This window comes from Morchella sextelata (assembly GCF_020137385.1).
Source record: "Morchella sextelata strain SCLS chromosome Unknown scls_1, whole genome shotgun sequence".
Lineage (NCBI taxonomy): Eukaryota > Fungi > Ascomycota > Pezizomycetes > Pezizales > Morchellaceae > Morchella > Morchella sextelata.
The window spans coordinates 1,441,926-1,462,024 of NW_025408616.1; the positions used below are offsets into that span (position 1 = coordinate 1,441,926).

The 20,099-nt window shown below is 48.0% G+C and overlaps 6 protein-coding genes across 6 annotated transcripts; 2 read left to right on the forward strand and 4 right to left on the reverse strand.

Annotated features, from left to right (window-relative positions):
* Window positions 1–305: 305 nt before the first annotated feature.
* Window positions 306–3,708, reverse strand: H6S33_000367 (uncharacterized protein; the record flags this gene model as incomplete). The annotated part of the gene is made up of 10 exons (XM_044831736.1): window positions 306–479; window positions 540–638; window positions 700–840; window positions 920–1,306; window positions 1,360–1,497; window positions 1,558–2,998; window positions 3,053–3,208; window positions 3,285–3,372; window positions 3,430–3,607; window positions 3,658–3,708. The coding sequence occupies 10 exons, from the start codon at window positions 3,706–3,708 to the stop codon at window positions 306–308; spliced, it is 2,853 nt and encodes a 950-aa protein (XP_044699926.1).
* Window positions 3,709–5,510: 1,802 nt separating this feature from the next.
* H6S33_000368 (uncharacterized protein) lies at window positions 5,511–6,178 on the forward strand (the record flags this gene model as incomplete). The annotated part of the gene is made up of 3 exons (XM_044831737.1): window positions 5,511–5,542; window positions 5,715–5,805; window positions 5,885–6,178. The coding sequence occupies 3 exons, from the start codon at window positions 5,511–5,513 to the stop codon at window positions 6,176–6,178; spliced, it is 417 nt and encodes a 138-aa protein (XP_044699927.1).
* Window positions 6,179–7,042: 864 nt separating this feature from the next.
* H6S33_000369 (uncharacterized protein) lies at window positions 7,043–8,240 on the reverse strand (the record flags this gene model as incomplete). The annotated part of the gene is made up of 2 exons (XM_044831738.1): window positions 7,043–8,080; window positions 8,169–8,240. The coding sequence occupies 2 exons, from the start codon at window positions 8,238–8,240 to the stop codon at window positions 7,043–7,045; spliced, it is 1,110 nt and encodes a 369-aa protein (XP_044699928.1).
* Window positions 8,241–9,342: 1,102 nt separating this feature from the next.
* On the reverse strand, window positions 9,343–10,187 carry H6S33_000370 (uncharacterized protein; the record flags this gene model as incomplete). Its single annotated transcript, XM_044831740.1, has 4 exons — window positions 9,343–9,407; window positions 9,509–9,802; window positions 9,861–9,997; window positions 10,060–10,187. The coding sequence occupies 4 exons, from the start codon at window positions 10,185–10,187 to the stop codon at window positions 9,343–9,345; spliced, it is 624 nt and encodes a 207-aa protein (XP_044699929.1).
* A 901-nt stretch (window positions 10,188–11,088) lies between these two features.
* Window positions 11,089–18,459, reverse strand: H6S33_000371 (uncharacterized protein; the record flags this gene model as incomplete). Its single annotated transcript, XM_044831741.1, has 6 exons — window positions 11,089–13,341; window positions 13,391–13,819; window positions 13,871–16,656; window positions 16,707–17,761; window positions 17,835–18,076; window positions 18,145–18,459. The coding sequence occupies 6 exons, from the start codon at window positions 18,457–18,459 to the stop codon at window positions 11,089–11,091; spliced, it is 7,080 nt and encodes a 2,359-aa protein (XP_044699930.1).
* A 522-nt stretch (window positions 18,460–18,981) lies between these two features.
* On the forward strand, window positions 18,982–19,872 carry H6S33_000372 (uncharacterized protein; the record flags this gene model as incomplete). The annotated part of the gene is made up of 5 exons (XM_044831742.1): window positions 18,982–19,005; window positions 19,079–19,092; window positions 19,170–19,293; window positions 19,610–19,759; window positions 19,840–19,872. The coding sequence occupies 5 exons, from the start codon at window positions 18,982–18,984 to the stop codon at window positions 19,870–19,872; spliced, it is 345 nt and encodes a 114-aa protein (XP_044699931.1).
* Between the last annotated feature and the right edge of the window lie 227 nt (window positions 19,873–20,099).

A 20,099-nucleotide genomic window follows, 5' to 3' on the forward strand; every position in this document is an offset into this window, starting at 1 on the left:
CTAGATCTAAGGAAGACAGCGCCCTCGAAATTGCAGGGCGTCCATGATTCTCAATCTCGATTTAATCAGGTGCCCATGCGCAATCTATGCGTACCAATGGTAAAGCATATTATCCCATAATCTGCCACTTCGAGACTTTCTGGCAGGGTTTGGGCGCCGGCCTTGGAGAGAGAATAAAGGAGTCGTCAAATTTGCCTATATTGAATTATGCTTGTACTAACTAATAGCTACTTATCGAACATGAGAATTCAAGCCATTACAAGTCTATAATGACAGATAAAGATTATGTAGAACGTGCGCAAAGCTTATTCAAACACAGACTTATTGAAAAATTGGTACACCTTCCTAGCCGCTTCAGGGCCAATAAGTGCAGCTATCTCTTTTTCTTCCATATTACTGAGTTCTACGATGTTTTCCACATCCATCATGATATTCTTGTAATTCTTAGACGTTATTCCGGGAATCGCTCGGAGTATATCCTAAGGTAAAACAAAGCCATTAAAATCCAGATGTGAACAGGACAGAGAAGGCATACTTACCAGTGGCGCCTGATTATGTGCACGTGGGTTTGTGGAGTCCTCCCCGTCCTCGAGACCGATTTTGATCGCTGTTAGGGGATCAGGTTCTGGCTGGTTTTTCTTTTCACGGGCATATTAGATTTCATTCAAAGGAATTTTCTGATAATGGGAATCGATCTACCTTGAGCTCCTCAAATATCTCCGCAGTCTGATAAGGGCTAGATGACCAAATAATCTTGATTCTCGGAAACGCGATTGTCAGAAGCACCAACTTGGACTGAAGATCATGTTGCCCAATAGTAGATGTTAAATCTGCAAATGGCTATATCTCCCCAACGTCTTTGATTAGCGTATTTTCACTTCAACATTGAATTCGAGTGAGAACATATGATCGATGGTACCTCCAGGTTAAAAGATTTGTTCTGGTCGAATTCAATCAAAAGCATCGGAGACTTGTAGTGTAGCAACATTGTCTCACACTGATTATAGAGTCTCCCATCTTTAAACGATCCGATCAAGTCCTTGATTGATTTTCTTTCAACGCATATATCGGGTGATAAGATATAGTCGCCCACCGTTAGGGTACACGGCACAAGTAAGGTGTTGCGGCCGTGTAGAAGTGAAGGAAGAGAACTACGAAACTCACGGACATCAACGATGACCCGTGGAGGTTCTGCAGTTGCGACTAGGCGGCCCCCACCCGCTATTCTAGTATTGACTGTTCTGAGGAACACCTCTTGTGGGTCGTCTACACCCTTTGAATCGAGAGTAAGGGTGATCGACATGTTCTGTTAGATCCGTTAGTGATCGCCGACCCTTCTAGCCATGTGGAAAAACTGACCCCCTTCTCACGGATTAGTTTTGTAAATGAATCTTTTTCCTTTCGCACCGTACTAAGATAGCGTTGCTCCTCTACCGAGTTCCCGTAATACATAAAATAGACCCTGATATTACGGTCTCTGTGCGAACTCCGGTACACCTTATCGAAAACGTATTAACCACACCATGCTCATGCAAGAATTAGTTTAGAATTACTTACCTCTACTCTTCTTATAAATGCCGGGTCTAGTTCGTACATAATTACATACCTAGGCTTTAGCTCCTCAAGGACGCGTTCATCCATATCCCCATCATATGGATGTACTACAATCAGGTCTCCCATCTCATAGGGCTGAAAATAATCCTCCATATTATCGAACGGATCTACTCCGATTTCCTGCTTGAGTGCCTTCTCTTCTTCCGTTGGTTTTACCCCAGAAAATAACTCCGCTACATTTACAGGTTTGTCCTCCGAAATCGTAATGACTCCGGTGGCACTGCGTCCTGGTCCAGATGCAGCACTAGCTCCCCCTCGGAGTCTTCTTCGTTTGTTAGGTGGTGCTTTACCACGAAAGGAATCTGGTTGTCGTCGAGGTCCGCCGGAAGAGGGATTACCGCCGAGTCTTGCCTTTTGATCTTCAGTAAAAAGGGAGGCGCTGATTTTACTGAAATCACTTTTCCAAGTAAGATACCCACGGAGTCGTCGGCGCATCATGAATGCTGCAGATGATTCTTTCTTGAGAGATTCATCGGTATCATTATCACCAGCATCCTCTAGGGGACGTTCGTTCATAGTCTGTAGATACTCCCGTATTTGACGACATGTTTTTTCATCGCTACACATAATGAGTGTAGTCCCGTATGTTGAGTCTTGGGGCACTTGATTAAAATGAGCTTCCCTCTCAATCTCTTCGAGTATCTCTGTCAACAGAGACCACTTTGGTTGTTCCTCTAATACGGGGGTGAGAGTTGACGGGATCTTTCCAATTGGGTTGCTATTAATCACGGCTTTACTCGCAGTGCCTGTATACACCCGTGATTTTGCAACACTGAAGATGGTATGGGCAGCATCTAAAAACAGCCATGGAGATTGTGACTGCCGAGTCGTCCCTGCAGGTGGAGAATGCGTTGCAAGGATTGTCTCAAGATGTTGATAAAACGTAACGCAATCACAGGTCAACAAAGAGTGCAATATCCCCCTTAGCACTGTTAAATCGTTCACAATCTGCCTTGTCTTCCAGCTAACCCTATGCCACACGGGATCCAGCTGTCGTCGTATAATAATATCAAAACTCTTGTGGAGAGCGCTGTCCATATTCCAATCTTCCATATCGAGCACAGTATTGCCTTTCTTAAGCTCAGATATAGAAACCTCGATACACTCGAGTACAGCAGTTTGAATTTCCCGCATGGAGTCTGTCATTGCTACTTCGAGTTCGACTACCTCTGCTTGCTTCACCTCTAGTGACTTTGCAACAGTTACGTGGAAACGTGGCCAAAGTGAGGGCTTCCGAAGAAAGAGATTGCGCATCATAGTTGCAAGTGGGGCGAATCCTGTACAAAATGGTTCAGGATTATCGGAGAAGGCTTTGATAAAACCTGACTTATTCTTTTGACGGAAAATACGAAGAATGAATGCCTCGAGAGATGTTGCGATCACTCTGTTTATATGAGCATTGGGTGCTTTAGAGAATCTCGATCAATAGAGGGCTTACCTATCTGCATGGAGCACTACCATGCCTGTAATAGTCTCCGGTTTAATTAAGCCTGCGTATTGTGAGAATCCATTCGCATATTCGAATGGCGTTTTGACGTCATACTCGATAACAAGTCCACCACCAATATTCTCGACGTTACCGAGAAGATTCCACCTTTAGCATATAATTTCTCCCTAAATTTACCCATAGCTATTAGTACTATTCAGCTTTAGACTGGATAGACGGGTACCTCGCTGCAACGGTCTGGCTTTCTGTATTGACAATACTTAACCCCCTTGCCTTCACGGCTTGAGATACAGCAGCCTTCTCGGCCAATGCTACCAAATGATAAATCATATATTCACGTAAAATAACTATGATATAGACGGACTTACCTTCTCCAATCCACCAATTTTCTCTTTCATCAGCGCCAACTATTAGAATAAGATTATCACCCGCAGCATCATGTGCATGGAGAAAGTTCGTAATGATACGGAGGAGACCGAGTCCGCGTGCTAAGATTACAAGCTCATCTTCCTGACCAATTTCATGGAATAAGTCTTTTTGGTATTCCTAATTATGTTAACGACAAGCACATTCCTCCTAGAATTACAAGAGCTTACCAGTGGCAGTGAGAGCTTGACTTGGCTTTGGGAAGCTTCGATGGTTGTCATTGTTTGCTTAATCCCATGCGCAGCTTGATTTAGCTTCGAGTCATTGCTGGCATGAGGAGCTTTAAACCTTATATACTTACGGTAGGGTAATTAACATATGTGCATGGTAGATGATATCATCTCATATGAGACATAATGCAGGGCAACCATCAAAAGCTTGCGATTGCAATTGAGCGACAAAGTCAAGTGATAAACATGGGCTTGAACTGCCGGGTGTACCAATACAATTTTCAAGGGTAGGAATTTAAATATGACTGGAAGTATCTACTTTATTAACAAGATATGATACCCAATAATATATTTCCAATGGGTCCTATTTGACATTCCTCTATTAATCCAAGGTGCATGCACCTGGACTATGACATGATTTGGGGACATGATGGTCGAATGAAATGGAGATAGTTGTACGGTAAGCGCCAGTTCGAGGGCAGAATATCTCCGCCAATTAGGACAGTAGATACTCTACTTTCGACCCTGGACGCTACTGTCTTGACTGTCAAAGATCCCTATTCGTCGTTGCTACGGAAGCGGCTATACTCTATCCTGCGAGGTAATAAAGCGACTCGAAATACATCAATCGAACCTGAGAGGTTAATCCTATTCACTCGCATTTGGTCCGACACATGGCCTAGTCGACTATATCTAGGTTTATAATACCTGTCGGGCAAATCTCACACAAATACAATTCTCGAAAGCTTAACCTCATTGCAATTGCCTATCTAGGAAATCTTAACACATGTAATAGTTCGTCAGGTAAGTATCACGACATTTCAATATGAGAAACACGTTTGCACTTAATATTATGCCTATTTCGCATGAAATATATTATGACTACGTTTAAAAAGGACTAAGCTACACCAAAAGAAAGGCAACTTCTGAATATCACATTATGCTGAATTATATACGGGAGAAAATTTTATTTTGAAAATATTTGTTTTTATTACTACAGGCATAAGAATTCTTCGTATTCAGGCCGGCTGAATCGAGTCGTTAAAAGAGTGAACCTATATCTATCTGATTTTCGAATTAGCTGATGTCCACTACAAAACTTTTCGATGCATAAAAGTGTAGAAGGATATATCCTCAGTGATCTTGGTGTAAAAAGAGAGCGCATTTCCCGAAGGATCGCATACTATCTATGTGCATAGATATCATCATAGGCATGGGGTGGGTGGTGAAAACCAGGAGATGGACAAACCTTTTAAGTCAGTAAGTGGAGCGGTGATTGTCATGGCATTATTGTCGGTTTAGAAATCTTTACGGACCATTAGCCTTTGATCCACTGGAAAAGAGAATAAAGGATGATATAGAAAGATTGGATGGGGATAAAGGTATCAGAATATGTAAGAATTGAATATCATAAGTGCCAGTCGACATTTGAGATCAGGCGTGAACTCGCCGAGTTGGCACTCAATCGCAAATTATTTCATCACATGAAATCCAGGGCAATGGGGAACGGGGAATAATGAGATAGTGAACATACCTTGACATTGATAGCCTCCTCCTTCTTTTCGCGGACGGTTCACGCGACAGGAAGGAGGAGGAAGACGTGTTCCTGATCGCAAAAAAAAGTCAGTTAGAATTTAAAGCCCCGCCAAGAGTTTGCTAGGTCTAACCCTTCCCTAACCACCGTCACACCCCCTGTTATACACACCCACAAGTCAGGAATCATCTGCCAAGCCACGCAGAGAGAACCCCGGCGAATTTCCAGTGTGTGCTCTTTTCGATTTCACGATCACGACCATCAATACAACAAACTATCCCGAGCCCAATCGACTAACCGGTAACCTCCCACAACCACTATGTCCACCGAAGTTCAGACCTCGAATTGGCGGTATGTCTCCGATTTTCATTTTTCCTGGTTTTTTATGGTTTGGGGGGAAATGCCGGCGGTCTTGGAAGTGGAGGGGAGAATTGGGCTTGCGACCGAGTGGAGGAGAAGGGGCGGAATTTTCATTTATTGAAAAAAGATGGCGCTGACGTATTTTTTTCTTTTCTGAATATAGCCTTGTCCAGATCGGCCGTATCGTCCGTATCGAGGAGGGCCCATACAACGGTAAACTGGCCATCATCGTAGAGGTCATCGACCACAAGCGTGTACGTATAATACGAGAAAAATCCGAATTAGAGCTTTCATCTTTACTCTCAGATGCATTATTCTGACATCTTTCCTTAGGTCCTCGTCGATGCTCCTAGCTCCACCGGACTCGTCCGCCACTCGATTCCTCTCGCCCACCTTATCTTGACCCCCATTGTCTGCAAGTCCCTTCCTCGCGGTGCCCGCAACGGAAAGGTCACCAAGGTTTGGGAGAATGAGGAGGTCGACAACCAGTGGAACAAGTCCGCCTGGGCCCAGAAGCTCGTCGCCAAGGAGAGGAGACGACAGCTGACCGACTTCGAAAGATTCCGCGTCATGGTGCTGAGGAAGCAGAGGAGGTTCGACGTCAGGAAGGCTGCGGCCAAGGCCTAAGTGTGTTGTCGGTCTTCTACTCTTTCTGTCATTAAATAAAAAAAGGGAGGGGGGTTTTCTTCTTACTTCTGGGCGTGCTTTTTACCTTCTGTAAACATATGAAAAAGGGAATTTTCAGTATCTGCTGGGGTTTTTCGACGGAGGTCTTTTGTGCAACTGGAAGGGGAAGCGGGCCCGGACTTCGTATTTCTAGATGGAATATACGGGTTCTTACTATTTTTTTTTCTGTTTTTTCTCTGGAGTTCTTGTTTCTGCGTGGACACACGTGAAGGTATCACAATATTAGTGTTGGATTCTCTCGTAACGCAGGCGCAAGTCATGTCCCCTCCAGATACTTGAAATTATGGACACAGTTTGTCGTGGAGCTTAAATCGCCCTGGTGAAGAAGCCTTTATAAACCATGCTGGAATCCTGTTACCAGTATACTCGATACTGTAGCAGAGTAATTGAATTTCTGCTTATCAACGTCAATGGTAGCAATAATTACGCAGCAACTAGAGAAGCTCTAAGCAAGCTCTACGATACCAATTTAAGTTTATCGCGGAAGTGGTTCGCTAGGCGCGGAAGTCGAGTGACCGCCTCATGAAGAACATGATTTACTACTCTACATACAGCTAGACCATCCAAAGATAAGCTATCCGTACATGTATTAGAATCTAAACGTTTACCACAGATATCAGCTTTTCACAAATACGTATTTGTAGGAACTGCGAAAAGTATTATTAATTTTAGTTGCGAACGCAAAAGGTATTGGATAAAGTTGCTATATAGTCCAGGTTTCCGCACACCTAAAGCTGTCAAGCTCAAGCCTAGGCGACGGAAACTCAGGTCCTAATTATAACTGATACATTATACTCTCTACTGCTAGAGCGAAACGTCCTCGAACCCCTCTTCCACTTTCGCTTTCACTTCAGGTGTCCCCGAATCGCCACTCGTAACCTTCTCCAGATCCGGACTCTTTTCTTCCACCTTTGCCTCTGGCTCGGGGGTCTTCACCTCAGGCTCTGGCCTGGGGTTCTCGGCAACTGGCGGCGGCGAGGGAGATTTCGCCGGAGTCTCGACCGGAGGGGGGCTAACAACAGCTTCCGATCGTATCTCGCTGACAGACTGCGTAGGCCTGTGTTGGGATTGCTGATTCACAGAAGATGCCACACTCGCACCGGTCTGCGCGCGCTCGCGCATCGGTAGTCCTTGCCGCATCTTTGATATATCTGCGCTGAGATAAAACTGCCTGACCCCCACGATCCTCCCATCCTTCTCGCACGCCAGCAGCCACTCCGGCCTCACAACCGGGATATTCATCTCCGTAGCCCGCTCCCACGGCTGTCCACGGCCCTCCGTGCACACGAAATGCGTCGTATCGATGCGGACAAAGTCCTGCAGCGGCTTCGCCCCAATCCTCGCAAGGACAACCTCCAGCTCCTCCCGGATCTCGCCGGGCATGATGCCCGGGCACACCGTGATCCCGGAGAGATCCGTCATCTTGTGGGTCCGGACAGTCAATTTCTCACTGCTATACGTGCCGGCCGAGGTGCGCAGTACGAGGTGGAACGAGTACTCGGTATCCACCGCCAGGCCCGAGATCTTTGTGCTCGTGTGCGTGGTCGGGTTCGGGATGGACCCGGCCTTGCTGTTGTTCCGATACAAGGTCAGGGAGCGCAGCGTTGCCGTAGCGAGCTGGATCGGGTCCCATTCGAGCACCACCGAGGTTTGCGTGGCATTGCGGACGCGGAGTATGGGGCGCGAGGGGGAGTTGATTCCGTAGAGGTTGTAGATCTCCTCTTGGAGCGAGTGGAACGCATCGCGCTGGGCAGCCTCCGCGGTGTGGTTGCGCGAGACCTGGATGTCGACTATGGACCCGCTGGATATGCCGGCGGGGAGGAGGACAGAGGGGAATTCGATCTGTGGAACGAGATATGGTTAGTTTTCGACGGGCGAGCTCTCGTGGGGTCGGGGAGTCGGGGAGTCAGGTCGGGGGTGTGTTTTGTACCATACGCTTCTCCTCCGTGAGGAGAATTGCAAGGCCGGCATCAACCTTGCCGACAGTGAGAGATATGAGCATTGCGGGGGGGGTTTTGGCGGAGAAGCTTGAGCTTTTTGTGGGGTTGTGGGATGGGCGGAGATATATCGATAGCTCTGGGTGAGTTGGTGAACGTGCGGATCTGGTTTGGTGTTGTTTAGATCTCAGCCTCACAGAATTGCAGGGGGTTAAGCCAGCGCCACATTAGCGAGCTACTGGCACGCCTAATTGGGTAGACGCTTCCGACCAGACTTGGCGGTCAAATATCATTTCCAGTCCACAACACACATGGGTGAGTGATGGTCTAATGGTTATCACTCGCCTTCCGGAACACCGCGAGGTTGTGCTATGGCTTAAGGTTCATGGTTCAATCCAGGGGTGGGAGTAGTAGATATGGCCCAGACCATCAATGCAGTACTTTTTGTTCTTTTTCTGTACTGGGCAAGAACCAATAAATACGGTAAAAGACTACGACGCAAGGGATCTTTTTCCTTTGTATTTACAATGTCATAGCCTAATGAATGTCACAGCGAGCGAGATCTCCCGAGTACCACAGCCTTACACCAGTGACAGGTGCGAGGGGTTCGAAGAATGCTTTACTGAACTCTAGCTAATGACTGCGACCCTCCGGCTTCAAGACCTTCATTCGACCTGCGACCTACAACCAGCAACCTGGAGTTTTAGGTGTGCGAGTGATATCTCATGAAGGAGCGCCCCGGGCGTGTTGGTTGTTAGATTAGCACCCTATAATCGGCCCATCACCACCAACACTACCACTAATTAGGGGACCGCTTACTTTGGTGCTGAAGTCCTGCGCTGACAGATCCTCTCTTTCTTCGCCTTGCGCACGCCGGCGGAGATATAAAGGAAACTATCCGCAAGAGTCAAAAGATTCAAATACCACCTCAAGGGTAAGAATAGCTTTATAGATCCGCGGTTTTCTGTCACTAGAGCCCGCGCAGGCCAGATCACGCAAACACTTGGTGCCATCATAGCTCAACACTCGCGATTGGTCAAGGTGAAGATATAATTCAATGGATTCTATCCCATGTGGTGTTATAATAACACACACAGGCAGACCTTTTTGTCTACAATAACAGAAAAAGAGAGAGAAAGAAAAACAAAGCCACCCGCACCCCCAGCACTACAATACCGACAGCTCCGGGAAGCTCCTGACATGATGTGACGGGCACTCGTAGCCACCGGGATCTATACAGTTACACGTTAGTTATCCCATTCACTCACCACTCACCACTCACCACTCCCGCACCCCCACCCTCAAAATCCCCAAAGAGAGAAGAAGAACTCACTATTCACCAAATACAACTGATGATAATCCTCCGCATCCCACCACCTCCCGGCAGGCAGCACCTCCGTCGCCACCCTCCTCCCGGCAAACCACTCCCTCTCCACCGCGCCCAGCACCTTCCGTGCCCCCGCCTCCTGCTCCGGCGAGTGATAAAAGATGGCACTCCTGTACTGCGACCCCACGTCGGGCCCCTGGCGGTTCGCCGTCGTCGGGTCGTGCATGCGGAAGAAGAACTCGAGCAGGCGCTCGTACGAGACGACGCTGGGGTCGTAGAGCACTTGCAGCGCTTCCGCATCTAGAATTCGCAGGGTCAGTATAGGCGCGAGAGGGAAGGGAGGGAGGGAGAGACAAACGGCCAGTACTCCCCGAGCACACCGCACGATAACTCGGGTTCTCCGTGTTGCCGCCAATGTAGCCCACACGGGCATCAAGCAGTCCCTTCCCGCCGCCAAAATGGTGGCGGTATATATGCTCCACGCCCCAGAAGCATCTGTTCCACTAATCAGCCACATGTACTTGGGGAGAGGGCCGCGGGGGGGGGGGGGGACATACCCGGCGGCGATAGTCAACTTCTCAGTGTGCGCGGGCATGGACCCGATGCCGGTGCCGATGGGGCCGGCGACGCCCATGGAGGCGCTGGAGAAGGGGCGCATGAGCTTTTGGAGGAGGTTTGGTATCATTGCGGGCACGAAGATGAGTAGTAGTGATAGAAGGATGGGTGAGAGTAGGCAGGTCAATGTTGCGGTGAGGTGTGTGAAGTGTAGATACTGACAAGATGGATTTACAGATTCTGGTGTTTGCTGCGAGGGTCTCGAGCTTGGCCTCTTTATATCCAGAGCTCGATTCGCGGATTGCGTCATGACAAATAAGTTGGCGCTAGATCGGGGTCTTGGCAGCAACCTTGTCTTGTCTTGTGTGGCATTTGGAATCGTTTCCGGGGAAGGCAAGGCGGAGGTGCGGTGCGGTGCGCGGTGCGTGGTGCGTGGTGCGTGGTGCGTGCGGCACCTACACAACGGCAGTGGACCGGGCGCCGCCCTGCAGATCCGTGCTTCCAAATGTTTGCTGATACGAGACTGAACAAAGCCCTGTGCGGGTGGCTGTGCACTATCACTCGCTACCAACGACTGACTGCATGTGTGCAGGGGATTCTACATGTAGCATCTACTCTTCTACAATACTCTCTCTCGCAGAGCTGATGCCAAACAAAACAACACTTATCAATTTGTTCCTACAGACATCCGGCCGCGTGCATGATTACCGACATGAAAATTTGAAATAGATATAAAAAAAACGCACAGCAGAAAAATCAATAGTAATACAGCCAGAAACCATGAACGATGCCCCCAGTCGGCCCATAAAGACAGAAAAAACACAACACAAGAGAGAAAAAAAGGCAACAAGAAAAAAAAAGAAAAACCACATCAGCTCGTACGTATGATACAACCCATTCCACCATTCATGATCTCTAGTTTTTTTTTAAGAAAAAAAAAAAAAAAAGGACAAACGTAAAAAAAAACAACCATGACAGCATATATTTATTTTTTCATCCTTACCCCCCCCTTCCTCTACCCTAAACCCAAACTATTCAAAATTATCACTCCGATCAACCCAAATGTCCTCCAACTCCGCAAAATTCTGGAAATGCAGCGGCCTATGGATATCGGCATAGTAGCCACCCGGTGTATCAATCTTGACATGATACTGCCTCTTCTCCGCCTCGGAGCTGAAGCTAGCCCCCAAAAAGCTGTAATTCCACACGCCGCTCTCGGGCACCAGGAAGAAGCCCATGATCTTGTCCGACAGCAGCAGCTGGCACTTCTCGCCCATGTTTGTCTGGAAGCCCGGGGGCATGTCGTTGCCCAGGTCCTTGTTCTGCGCGCCCCACTCGTATCCGGCGGGGGTGAGCCCGTAGGCAGCGAGGGAGACGGATCCAGCCTTGAAGGCGACGGTCATGGTGATGGTCTTCTTGTCCCATTCCTTGTGCGCCGACATCAGCCGCGCGTGCTGAGTGGTGTCGAACGCGTTCAGGTAGGGGGTCTCGTTGGGCTGTGCCCACGTGTGGATCCAACCAAGGGGCTCGAGGCCGTTCTCTTTGGTGAGGTAATCATGTTGCGGGAGGAGATGAGGCAACTGGACTGTATTCAGAGAGCCAATCTGTGGGATCATGGCAATACAGCGGATCTCCTTTACTTGATCGTTGTCGGGGGGCGAGGAACCATACAGATACCCGGCGACCTGCATGCGGAGGTCCGAAATCATGATAAACCTCTTAAGGATATTCTTAGGCATGATGTACGTGTACTGGCCGTTGTCAGGGATATCATCGGACGAGATGAAGATGTTGTTGGACCTAGTCCTCAGGTTGCTTGCGGCGATGGCTCGGCTCCTCCATTCGGTCTTGGAGGCGAATGCTTGCTGCTCGTAGTTGGAGGTTGTGGTGACAATCATCTCGTCACCGTGGACGTTCTGAGTACGTGTGGTTACAGCGGTGAGCTGTGCCTGCTCCTGCTGCTGCTTCTCAATCTCGGCAGCCTGTTGGCGCTGCATGGATGGCGCAGAGATCTCCATACCAAGAATAATATCTCGGACTTCGCTGGAGGTCAAACTGGACACGTTGACGTTGTTCTTTTTACCATAGTCGTTCAGGATCAAGTCTCTGAGGGATGTTTCAACCTTAATCCAGTCTTCATCCGAGAGGGTGGGCCAGATGTGATGCTCCTGAGTGATAACATTCTTGTCTGGTCTCAGGATCAACTTGGTCTTGTCCTGGTTGACGTGCAGTGCCCTGAGAATAAGGATGAGACGAGAGAAGGCAGTATACGAAGAAACGGTCTTTGTCCAATCGTCATACAGATTGAACAACACCATCTGGGGCTCCGTCGCGCGAAGAATCATATCACCCAACTTCTCAATCTTCATGGCCGCCTGGAAAGGCAACTGCAGCTCGGAAGCTCTGATAGAAATGTTGGGGAAATCAAGCAAATGCACCTCCAAAGGATCCAGAAGACCCTTTCTTGTAACAATGAGCTGCTTCGGTTGCTCTTCAACAGGGAGCGAACGGATAAGCGCCGCCACTTCCTCAGCAGTCTTCCATTTCGCCAACTGTCCAAGACGCTTCTGACCAGCCCAGACAGAGGTGTGAATGATCTTCAAGAACAATTGTCCAGATCTGGGGTTGAGGATAAAGATGGCACCGTTGATGGGCTTGGTGGTCAAGTTACCCTCGAATGTCTTGTGGACGGTGACACGGTAGGTGTTTGTATCGTCAATAAACAACTGGATCTGGTTGCTGAACAGCTCAGAGTAGTTCTGGGAGTTTAAGAACTCCTGGTTGCTCTCAGAGGCGTACAACTGGAGACCCTTTCGGATACGTTCACGCAAAACGTACAGAGCAGGGTTCGCCTTCATGATCTTTGCCATAGCCTGCTGAATGAGCTGCTTGAGACCAGGGAACCACTGACCATATGCATCGTACAAGTTGTAGGCCAGATCAATAGCAATCATAACACCGGTGGGCGAAGGGTAGATTGAGAGCGAGTCGGTGGTGTAATCCAAGAACTTGGCACGCACATATCTGCTCACATCGTGGGAATCATAATCTCCGTATCTCAACTGGATATCAATCCAGAACTTGTTTGTCGCGTTTTGCTCAATGACATCCTTGGTGTCGTGAAGCAAACTAGGACGGGTCACGTTCCACTTGTAGGCAGCAAAGAGAAGGATATCGGCGCAAGAACTGTTCATCTTATAGGACTTCCTGGGATGGATAGTCTCCTTCTGCACCGTCTCAATACCCAACGCCTCCATCTCCTGATCGAAGACTTGACACAAATCCTACAAGGAAGTTAGAAATATTCAAGCTAAAAGAAGAGTTTATACGAACCATGGAGATAGACTCGTGGATCTTCTGCCACAAATGAGCTCTGAAAATCTGGATCAAGGAAATCTTCAAAGTAGGAATCTTTCCGTGAAGGAAGATACCCGTCAAATCCAATTGAACCTGGAAACCAATGTAGACGTTTGCTCTGTTGATAGTAGGACTCCACCACAACGTAAACCGACGGTTGGGAATCTGATTCAAACCAGACCTCTGGGCATTGGTCAATTTCTTGAACTTCATGCTCTCCTCGAAACCGGACGCCTTCTCCCAAAACAATCCTTCCCAGGATGGGAATGCAGTCGCCTTGAACAATGTGTGCTCCAAAATGGTTTCAACACCCCCGAGGGCCTGGATAACATCTGTACGATATGCATTCAAGTTCCACAGCTTACCATCATGGCGCTGAGACGTCCACCAGAAAGGATTTGATTTCTATAACGCGATATTAGCTCGAATTCCAGTCTTTCTGTAAGGGCAGCCTACCATCATAGAGTAAATCTTGAACTCAGTCCTGACACGCCAACCCTTGTCGAACGCCAGGGTACTCCTGTCCTTCTGGAACAAGGTATTGATCCTAGGAATACCCCTATCCCAACTGTCTTCCAGATCTTCCAAAGTAAGACGCCTATTCTGTTGGTTCGCCTCCTGCCTCTTCTGTGCGTACTCGGACCACACTCTGGCGGAATCAATGAACTCGCTCTCCCATGGTTGAATGTATCTGAAGATATTAGGAATCAAGACATCATCGTCGTGGGTCATTCCACTCCTGAAGTGGGTAATTCCGGTATCCGTCTGTTTCGACCATCGGCGATCACTCGTCGGAATGAGAATATGCGATCCGGAAATCATACCCAATCCTCCCAACTCTTTGGGGGTGTAAAAGACCGCCGGCGGGAAACGCGAAGGCATCTTGGAGTTGAGACCAATCTTAACACGAGTTTGAATCTTGGTCTCACATTTGACAATTGTGTCCAACAGCTGCTCGGTCTGGACTGCTGCCTCACGGTAGTAGGTGAACAGGGCGATGAGAGCAGAGTTCCACTTATTGGCAATCTTAGTGAATGTAGTGGACCCAGAGGACATAAGAATTTGACGAATCCTGTTGTTAAACTTCGCAATATCCTCCTCAGTAACTCTCAAGAATGCGTGCGCAGTGCGCTCCTTGGAGTTGTTATCTACGAGCGACCAAACACTGTCCTTGACCGGGAACTCCTCATTGTTGTTGCGGATCTTGGGAAGAATTCTGACTTCGAAACCGCACATGGAGAACAGCAAGTTCGGGTTATCACGACTGTAAACACTCGCAAATGTATCATCCCACTCGATGGTCGTAACAGATCTCGGAAGCCTATTCTTCAAATCCCAAAACACCGCACGGCCAAGGTTGACATCGTGTCTCATCAACCTCATTCTTGAATCTCTAGGCCAGCACTTCTTATTTCTGTATCCGATTACATTCTCGAAATTTGGATCCGGTTGCTCAGTCAAAAACCTCTGGATGAGATCTCTAGCTTCATCTGCGGTGAAGCGGAAGAACACCCAAATGCGATCAATGTATCTAGTGTACAGCCTGATTGGATGCTTGGTCTCGGTACTGAGGTCCTGGAATTGCAAAAATTCATTCGGCCTCTGTGGAGGTCCAGCGATCTCACTTGCTCTCTCCAATCCCAAAATCAACAAGTCGAGAATCATGCCATAGTACTGGAACACAAAGGCTGAGAACTGAAGTCCACGGATGAGACCGTACATATTGGTATGGTTCATATCCTTGTAGTTGAGTACTACGTTGTTCTTTGCCGTGATGTAATCCGCCAAGTTGTGGTCCATGATCAACCTGAGCAAACGATTGAGGAAAGTGATATCAATCTTCTCGTAGACCTTTGATAGCTGTGTCTCAATAAGGACGTTGCACTCGCCATCGGCGCTTTCCCACACATTGTGAAGATTGTTGATACCCTGTGCCCACTTGTACACGAGCAGTGGTGGCACCTCCGAATCTGAGGGCTTGATCCATGCCGGGAACAGATGTCGTTGATCAGCTTGGTACCAGAGATATGCGTCAAGGTATGCATCTGTGATCTTCTCAATAGGCTCAACATCGTATACAGGGTTGATGTTACTATAGTTGTCATTCATATCAATTCCAACTTCCTTGAATGCACGACGGGTCAACAGCGCAGTCTTGATACGTGTAAGTGTAGTTCCGGGGGAATCATATGCCTGCTCAATAAGGGCCAATTCCTCTCGCTGAGACTGGTTAAGACGGCCCTTGACAGAGTACGCCTCTCTGAGACGTTCCAAGGCAAGAATTAAAATCTTTGTATCGTGCTTATACGAAACACTAGGGAAAGGAATTGGGGAGAATTTTCTAGACTCGAGCCAATGAACAGCCGCAGTATAGATTGCCACTGCCTCCTCGGAGGAGACGTAAGGCCCGTCCTTCATATAATTGTGTTGTCTTTCCTGCTCAGCCTTGAGCCACAACCTCGTCAAACGTCCAAGATTCTTCTTTGCAACAGTCTTGTCTACGGTAGCGCCACGCCTAATTCTCTCTCTGTTGTAATGCGCGACAGAGATCCACCAATCCGCCTTACTCTTAACATATCTCAAAATGACATTCTCAATGGGAGCCGGTAGTCCGGGAACCTTCCATGGAATGTTACTCTTCCAACAACGCCATGCCTCCGAAAGATGCTGCAGGACTGTGTTGACCTTGTTCGACTTCATACCCGCAGGCATCATATCGGTAATATCGTGAATAACCGCCGCTCTAAGCTCCAGGTCGAAATGAGATTCTACCCTCTGCTTGGTCACAGTCTTTGCCACACCCTTTGAGTGACGTCCCTCGAATTGTCTTGCAAGGAGATTCCCAAGCCATCTTTCAAGCAAGGGTAGGATACCACGCATGAAGAACAGCCACACCCTCCAAGCGGGAGCCCAGAAACCACATCCAGGACCCTTTCCGACGGGGCCAGAGTTAAACCTATAGTAGATCAGGTGCTTGAGATCTTTACATGCACGAATCTGGTGCATAAGTTTATATTTATATCTGTACATACCGGTGAGTTGACCGACATGGTTGAAGGCGTATAGAATACCATCAGCGAGCTGGAAGGCATCGATGTTACCGAGACGGTATTGCACCTGCGCGTCGACGATGAGTTTTGTTAAACGCAAAATCTCACGCATGAGATGGAAAGCGTTTCCAAAGCGAGACTTCTTTCGCTCCTTGGTTGTGAGTGTTTTAACGGGCTTCAAGTTAAAATTATCTAGGATGCGTTAGCTAAACTCATATCTCATGGGAGAAAGGGAAACTTACAATCTAAATGCAGATAAGTCAAATTCTTCCTATGAATCAGCAGGTTCAACATATTGAATCCCTGCCTGCACACCTGCAAACCAGCCTCAACCCAATCAATAGTAGTCGTCTGAAAGAACTTGGTCCCCTTCAGGGTCCTGAACAAATCTTGCTTATTTTGTGCTTTGGGGGTCTTTGTATGCAGCGCATTCAACACAAAGGTCTTCAATAGCTTCTGGTAAGAAACTCGGACTTTCACCGGTTGGCCCTGAGGACAATGCTCCAGATACCACTGCTTTACTAGCGGCACATCCTCTGCACGCACAGTCTTTCCACTACGGCGATCGAATGGGTAAGGAGCCCACCAGAGAGCAATAGCTGAAGCCGTGTTATCTGTGTAGAGGTCCTCATCCGACATAAATGGCTCCACCTCCTCCGGAAGCTCAAAGTCGTCCTCATCATTACCGAAGCCAAAGATTTCGTCCTCATGTGAGACAGTAAGATTCTTGGGCGCTACACTACGGGAAGAAATGGGGTTGATGACAGGGTCGAAGTAGAATGCTGGAAGGTCGGGATCCTCGGCCCGTACATAGGTGACTTGTGGGTAGTGGTACCATGATAGGTGTACAGATCGTGGTAGGGAGTTGTAAAGATACGGGAAGGCAACTCTGTATTCTGTCCTAATAGGAGAACGGAAGATGATACGGTCGATTGCGTTGAATTCGCCAAAGTCTTCATCATTAGGGTCGATATCCTTGTAAAGAGGTTCAAACCGAGGTCCTCCAGGAATTGCGACGTTAAGGGCTTTGGCTGTAAAGAATGATTTTCTGTCGAACATGTAGAAATAGTTCTTGTCCACCAAATCTGATAGTAGCTGATGGGAAAGACGGTACAGCGTCGCCATCTGAGGAAGATCTAAATTCCATGATTTATAGGATGGCCCGTTTACATGCGGAGTATCCAATAATGGTCGGTGATCATAGAACCACTCAATCACAGGTGAATCTTCGTGCTCGTCGAGCTCCATCTGAATGGGCTCCTGGGGTTCCACATCTTCGATATTCTCACTCCATGACCTAACATAGCAACCCTATCAGAAACAATTCGAGGTCAACATGTTAGACTAGGGGTAGGAAGATATAGACTTACAATGGTGGTTCTTCATCATCGAACGGCGGGAACCGCATTCGCTTGAAATGCCTTCTATCGGACTTTTCTCGTCGCATACATACCCACATTGTAGCCCATTGCGCGTGGAAAACGGGCTCAATGACACGAGGAATCTCATTCACAAGTGTTAAGCATCCATTGACGTGGTAGAGCACTTTAACCTCCCTGGCACTCTCCCAAGGCATAGGCATATTCTCAAGGAGCTTCAAGACCGCGTGAGGCTACAAACAATCGCGTCAGTCTCTATCCATCTCGAGAGTCACTCATAACAGAAAGTAAATGAACATACCATAAACTTCAACGCACCAAGATAAGCTCTTTTATCTGCCGAGAACTTCTTCTGACTAACATCTCCAATGTCTCTAACGATCTTCCTAAGATGCTCTGGCGGCATATCCGCCTTGTGAGTATCAACGAAACCATTTTTCCTCTTCTCTCCGAATCGGTTCTTCTGTATCCGCAGCCATTCCTTCTTCTTCTGGTCGAATTTTGCTTGCTGTGGATCCGCTGGGGGTCTGTAGCCTGGCGGAGGAGGTTGAAGAGGAGCGCCGGGAGCTGAGGCACCTTGCCAGCCTGGGGGAGGAGGTGGTGGCAGAGAAGCCATGGTCAATGGCGGGAAGGAAGGGAGTGCGGAATTAAGATTTAGAGTCAAGCTGGTTTGAAGTATCGGGTGAAGTTGGTTTTGGTAGATGATCCTTTGGGGGGAGGTGTTCACTTCGATGTGGCGACTGGGAGAAAAACGCGATGTGAAGCAGAAGGTCGCGCCTGTTTGTCTCGATTGCTGGATTGGGAGGAAATTGAAGTTAATGTTTTGTAAATTACCCGTTTAGAGATTTTAACTTAGGTGGCGCAGGAGGATAGCTTTGAGGCTAAAATGGCCTGGATAAGCCACATTAGTCATCATTTGCAAGCCACGATTTGGCACGCCACAGGTTACAGCCCCTTGACGTGACTGCTATTCCCTCATTTGCTCTGTGTGGCGCCCCACAACGCAAGTCCCCCCACTGCGGTTACTTGGATACTATCACGAAAATTCACATCTCCTCCCACCGACCAACCTCGACGCCAACGACGAAAAATTCAACTAATCATCCACCCACCCCAGGAGTAGTTTACATTTCTTCCAATGGCCAGCTCTAGATTGACTTACGTGAGTTTTTTTTTTCCTCCGCGAACGGAGGGGCGGATGAGGAAACTGAAACTTTACTGACTTTTGACAATAGAGGCGGAGGAATCCGTAAGTGCTCTCGCTCGACGAATTAGGAACCGGGGCGCCAGATTTTGGGCGTAATATTAACGGTCGGCCGCTCACAGGTACAACACCCGCTCCAACAAGGTCCGCGTCATCAAGACCCCGGGTGGAAAGCTTCGTTACCTCCACATCAAGAAGAGGGGAACTGCCCCCAAGTGTGGTGACTGTGGCATCAAGCTTCCTGGAGTGAGTTTATGAATTCTTTCGATTTTGGATACGACATTGGCTCGACTGCTGGATTGGTTGGCTGGTTGGACGGATGAAATGGGCAGGACAGGTTGGATGGGGCTTTGCTGTGCTGAGTTGGGACATTGCAGAAAGAGGGCATATCATGATGGTTGGAGGTTAAGATATGGATTGGATATTGGAGATATCGCGGCACCGATTCCCAGCTGTCCCACCTCCAGCCAGCCAGCCAGCCAGCCAGTCGAAGCGGAGGAGAAAGAGCCAATATCTATGGAGATATTGACACAACAATTACTAACAAAACCCTTGCTACCAGGTTCCTGCTCTCCGTCCCCGCGAGTACTCGCAAATCTCCAAGCCCCAGAAGACCGTTCAGCGTGCCTACGGTGGTTCTCGCTGCGCCAACTGTGTCAAGGACCGCGTTGTACGTGCGTTCTTGATCGAGGAGCAGAAGATTGTGAAGAAGGTCAGCATCCGAGCTCCCCCCGCAAATATCGATATCCGGCGAAAAATAACAGAAATACTAACTAAACCTTCTCAATACAGGTCCTTAAGGAAGCCGCTGCCAAGAAGAAATAGAGGGATCGGGATCAATGGGGGACCAATTAAAATAAAAAACTTTTTCGTTCTTCTCATCTTCTCATCTATCTTGGTGCTGGTGAAAACTCCTCTTTTCTTTAGGTGCCCTTCTGTGTACGGTGGAGGGGGGGAGAAATGTAAAAAAAAGTCTTAAAAAAGCGGGAATACAAAAGCTTTTTTTCGCGGAGTTGTCTTTTCTGTTTTTCTTTTTTATATCTGGTATCAAG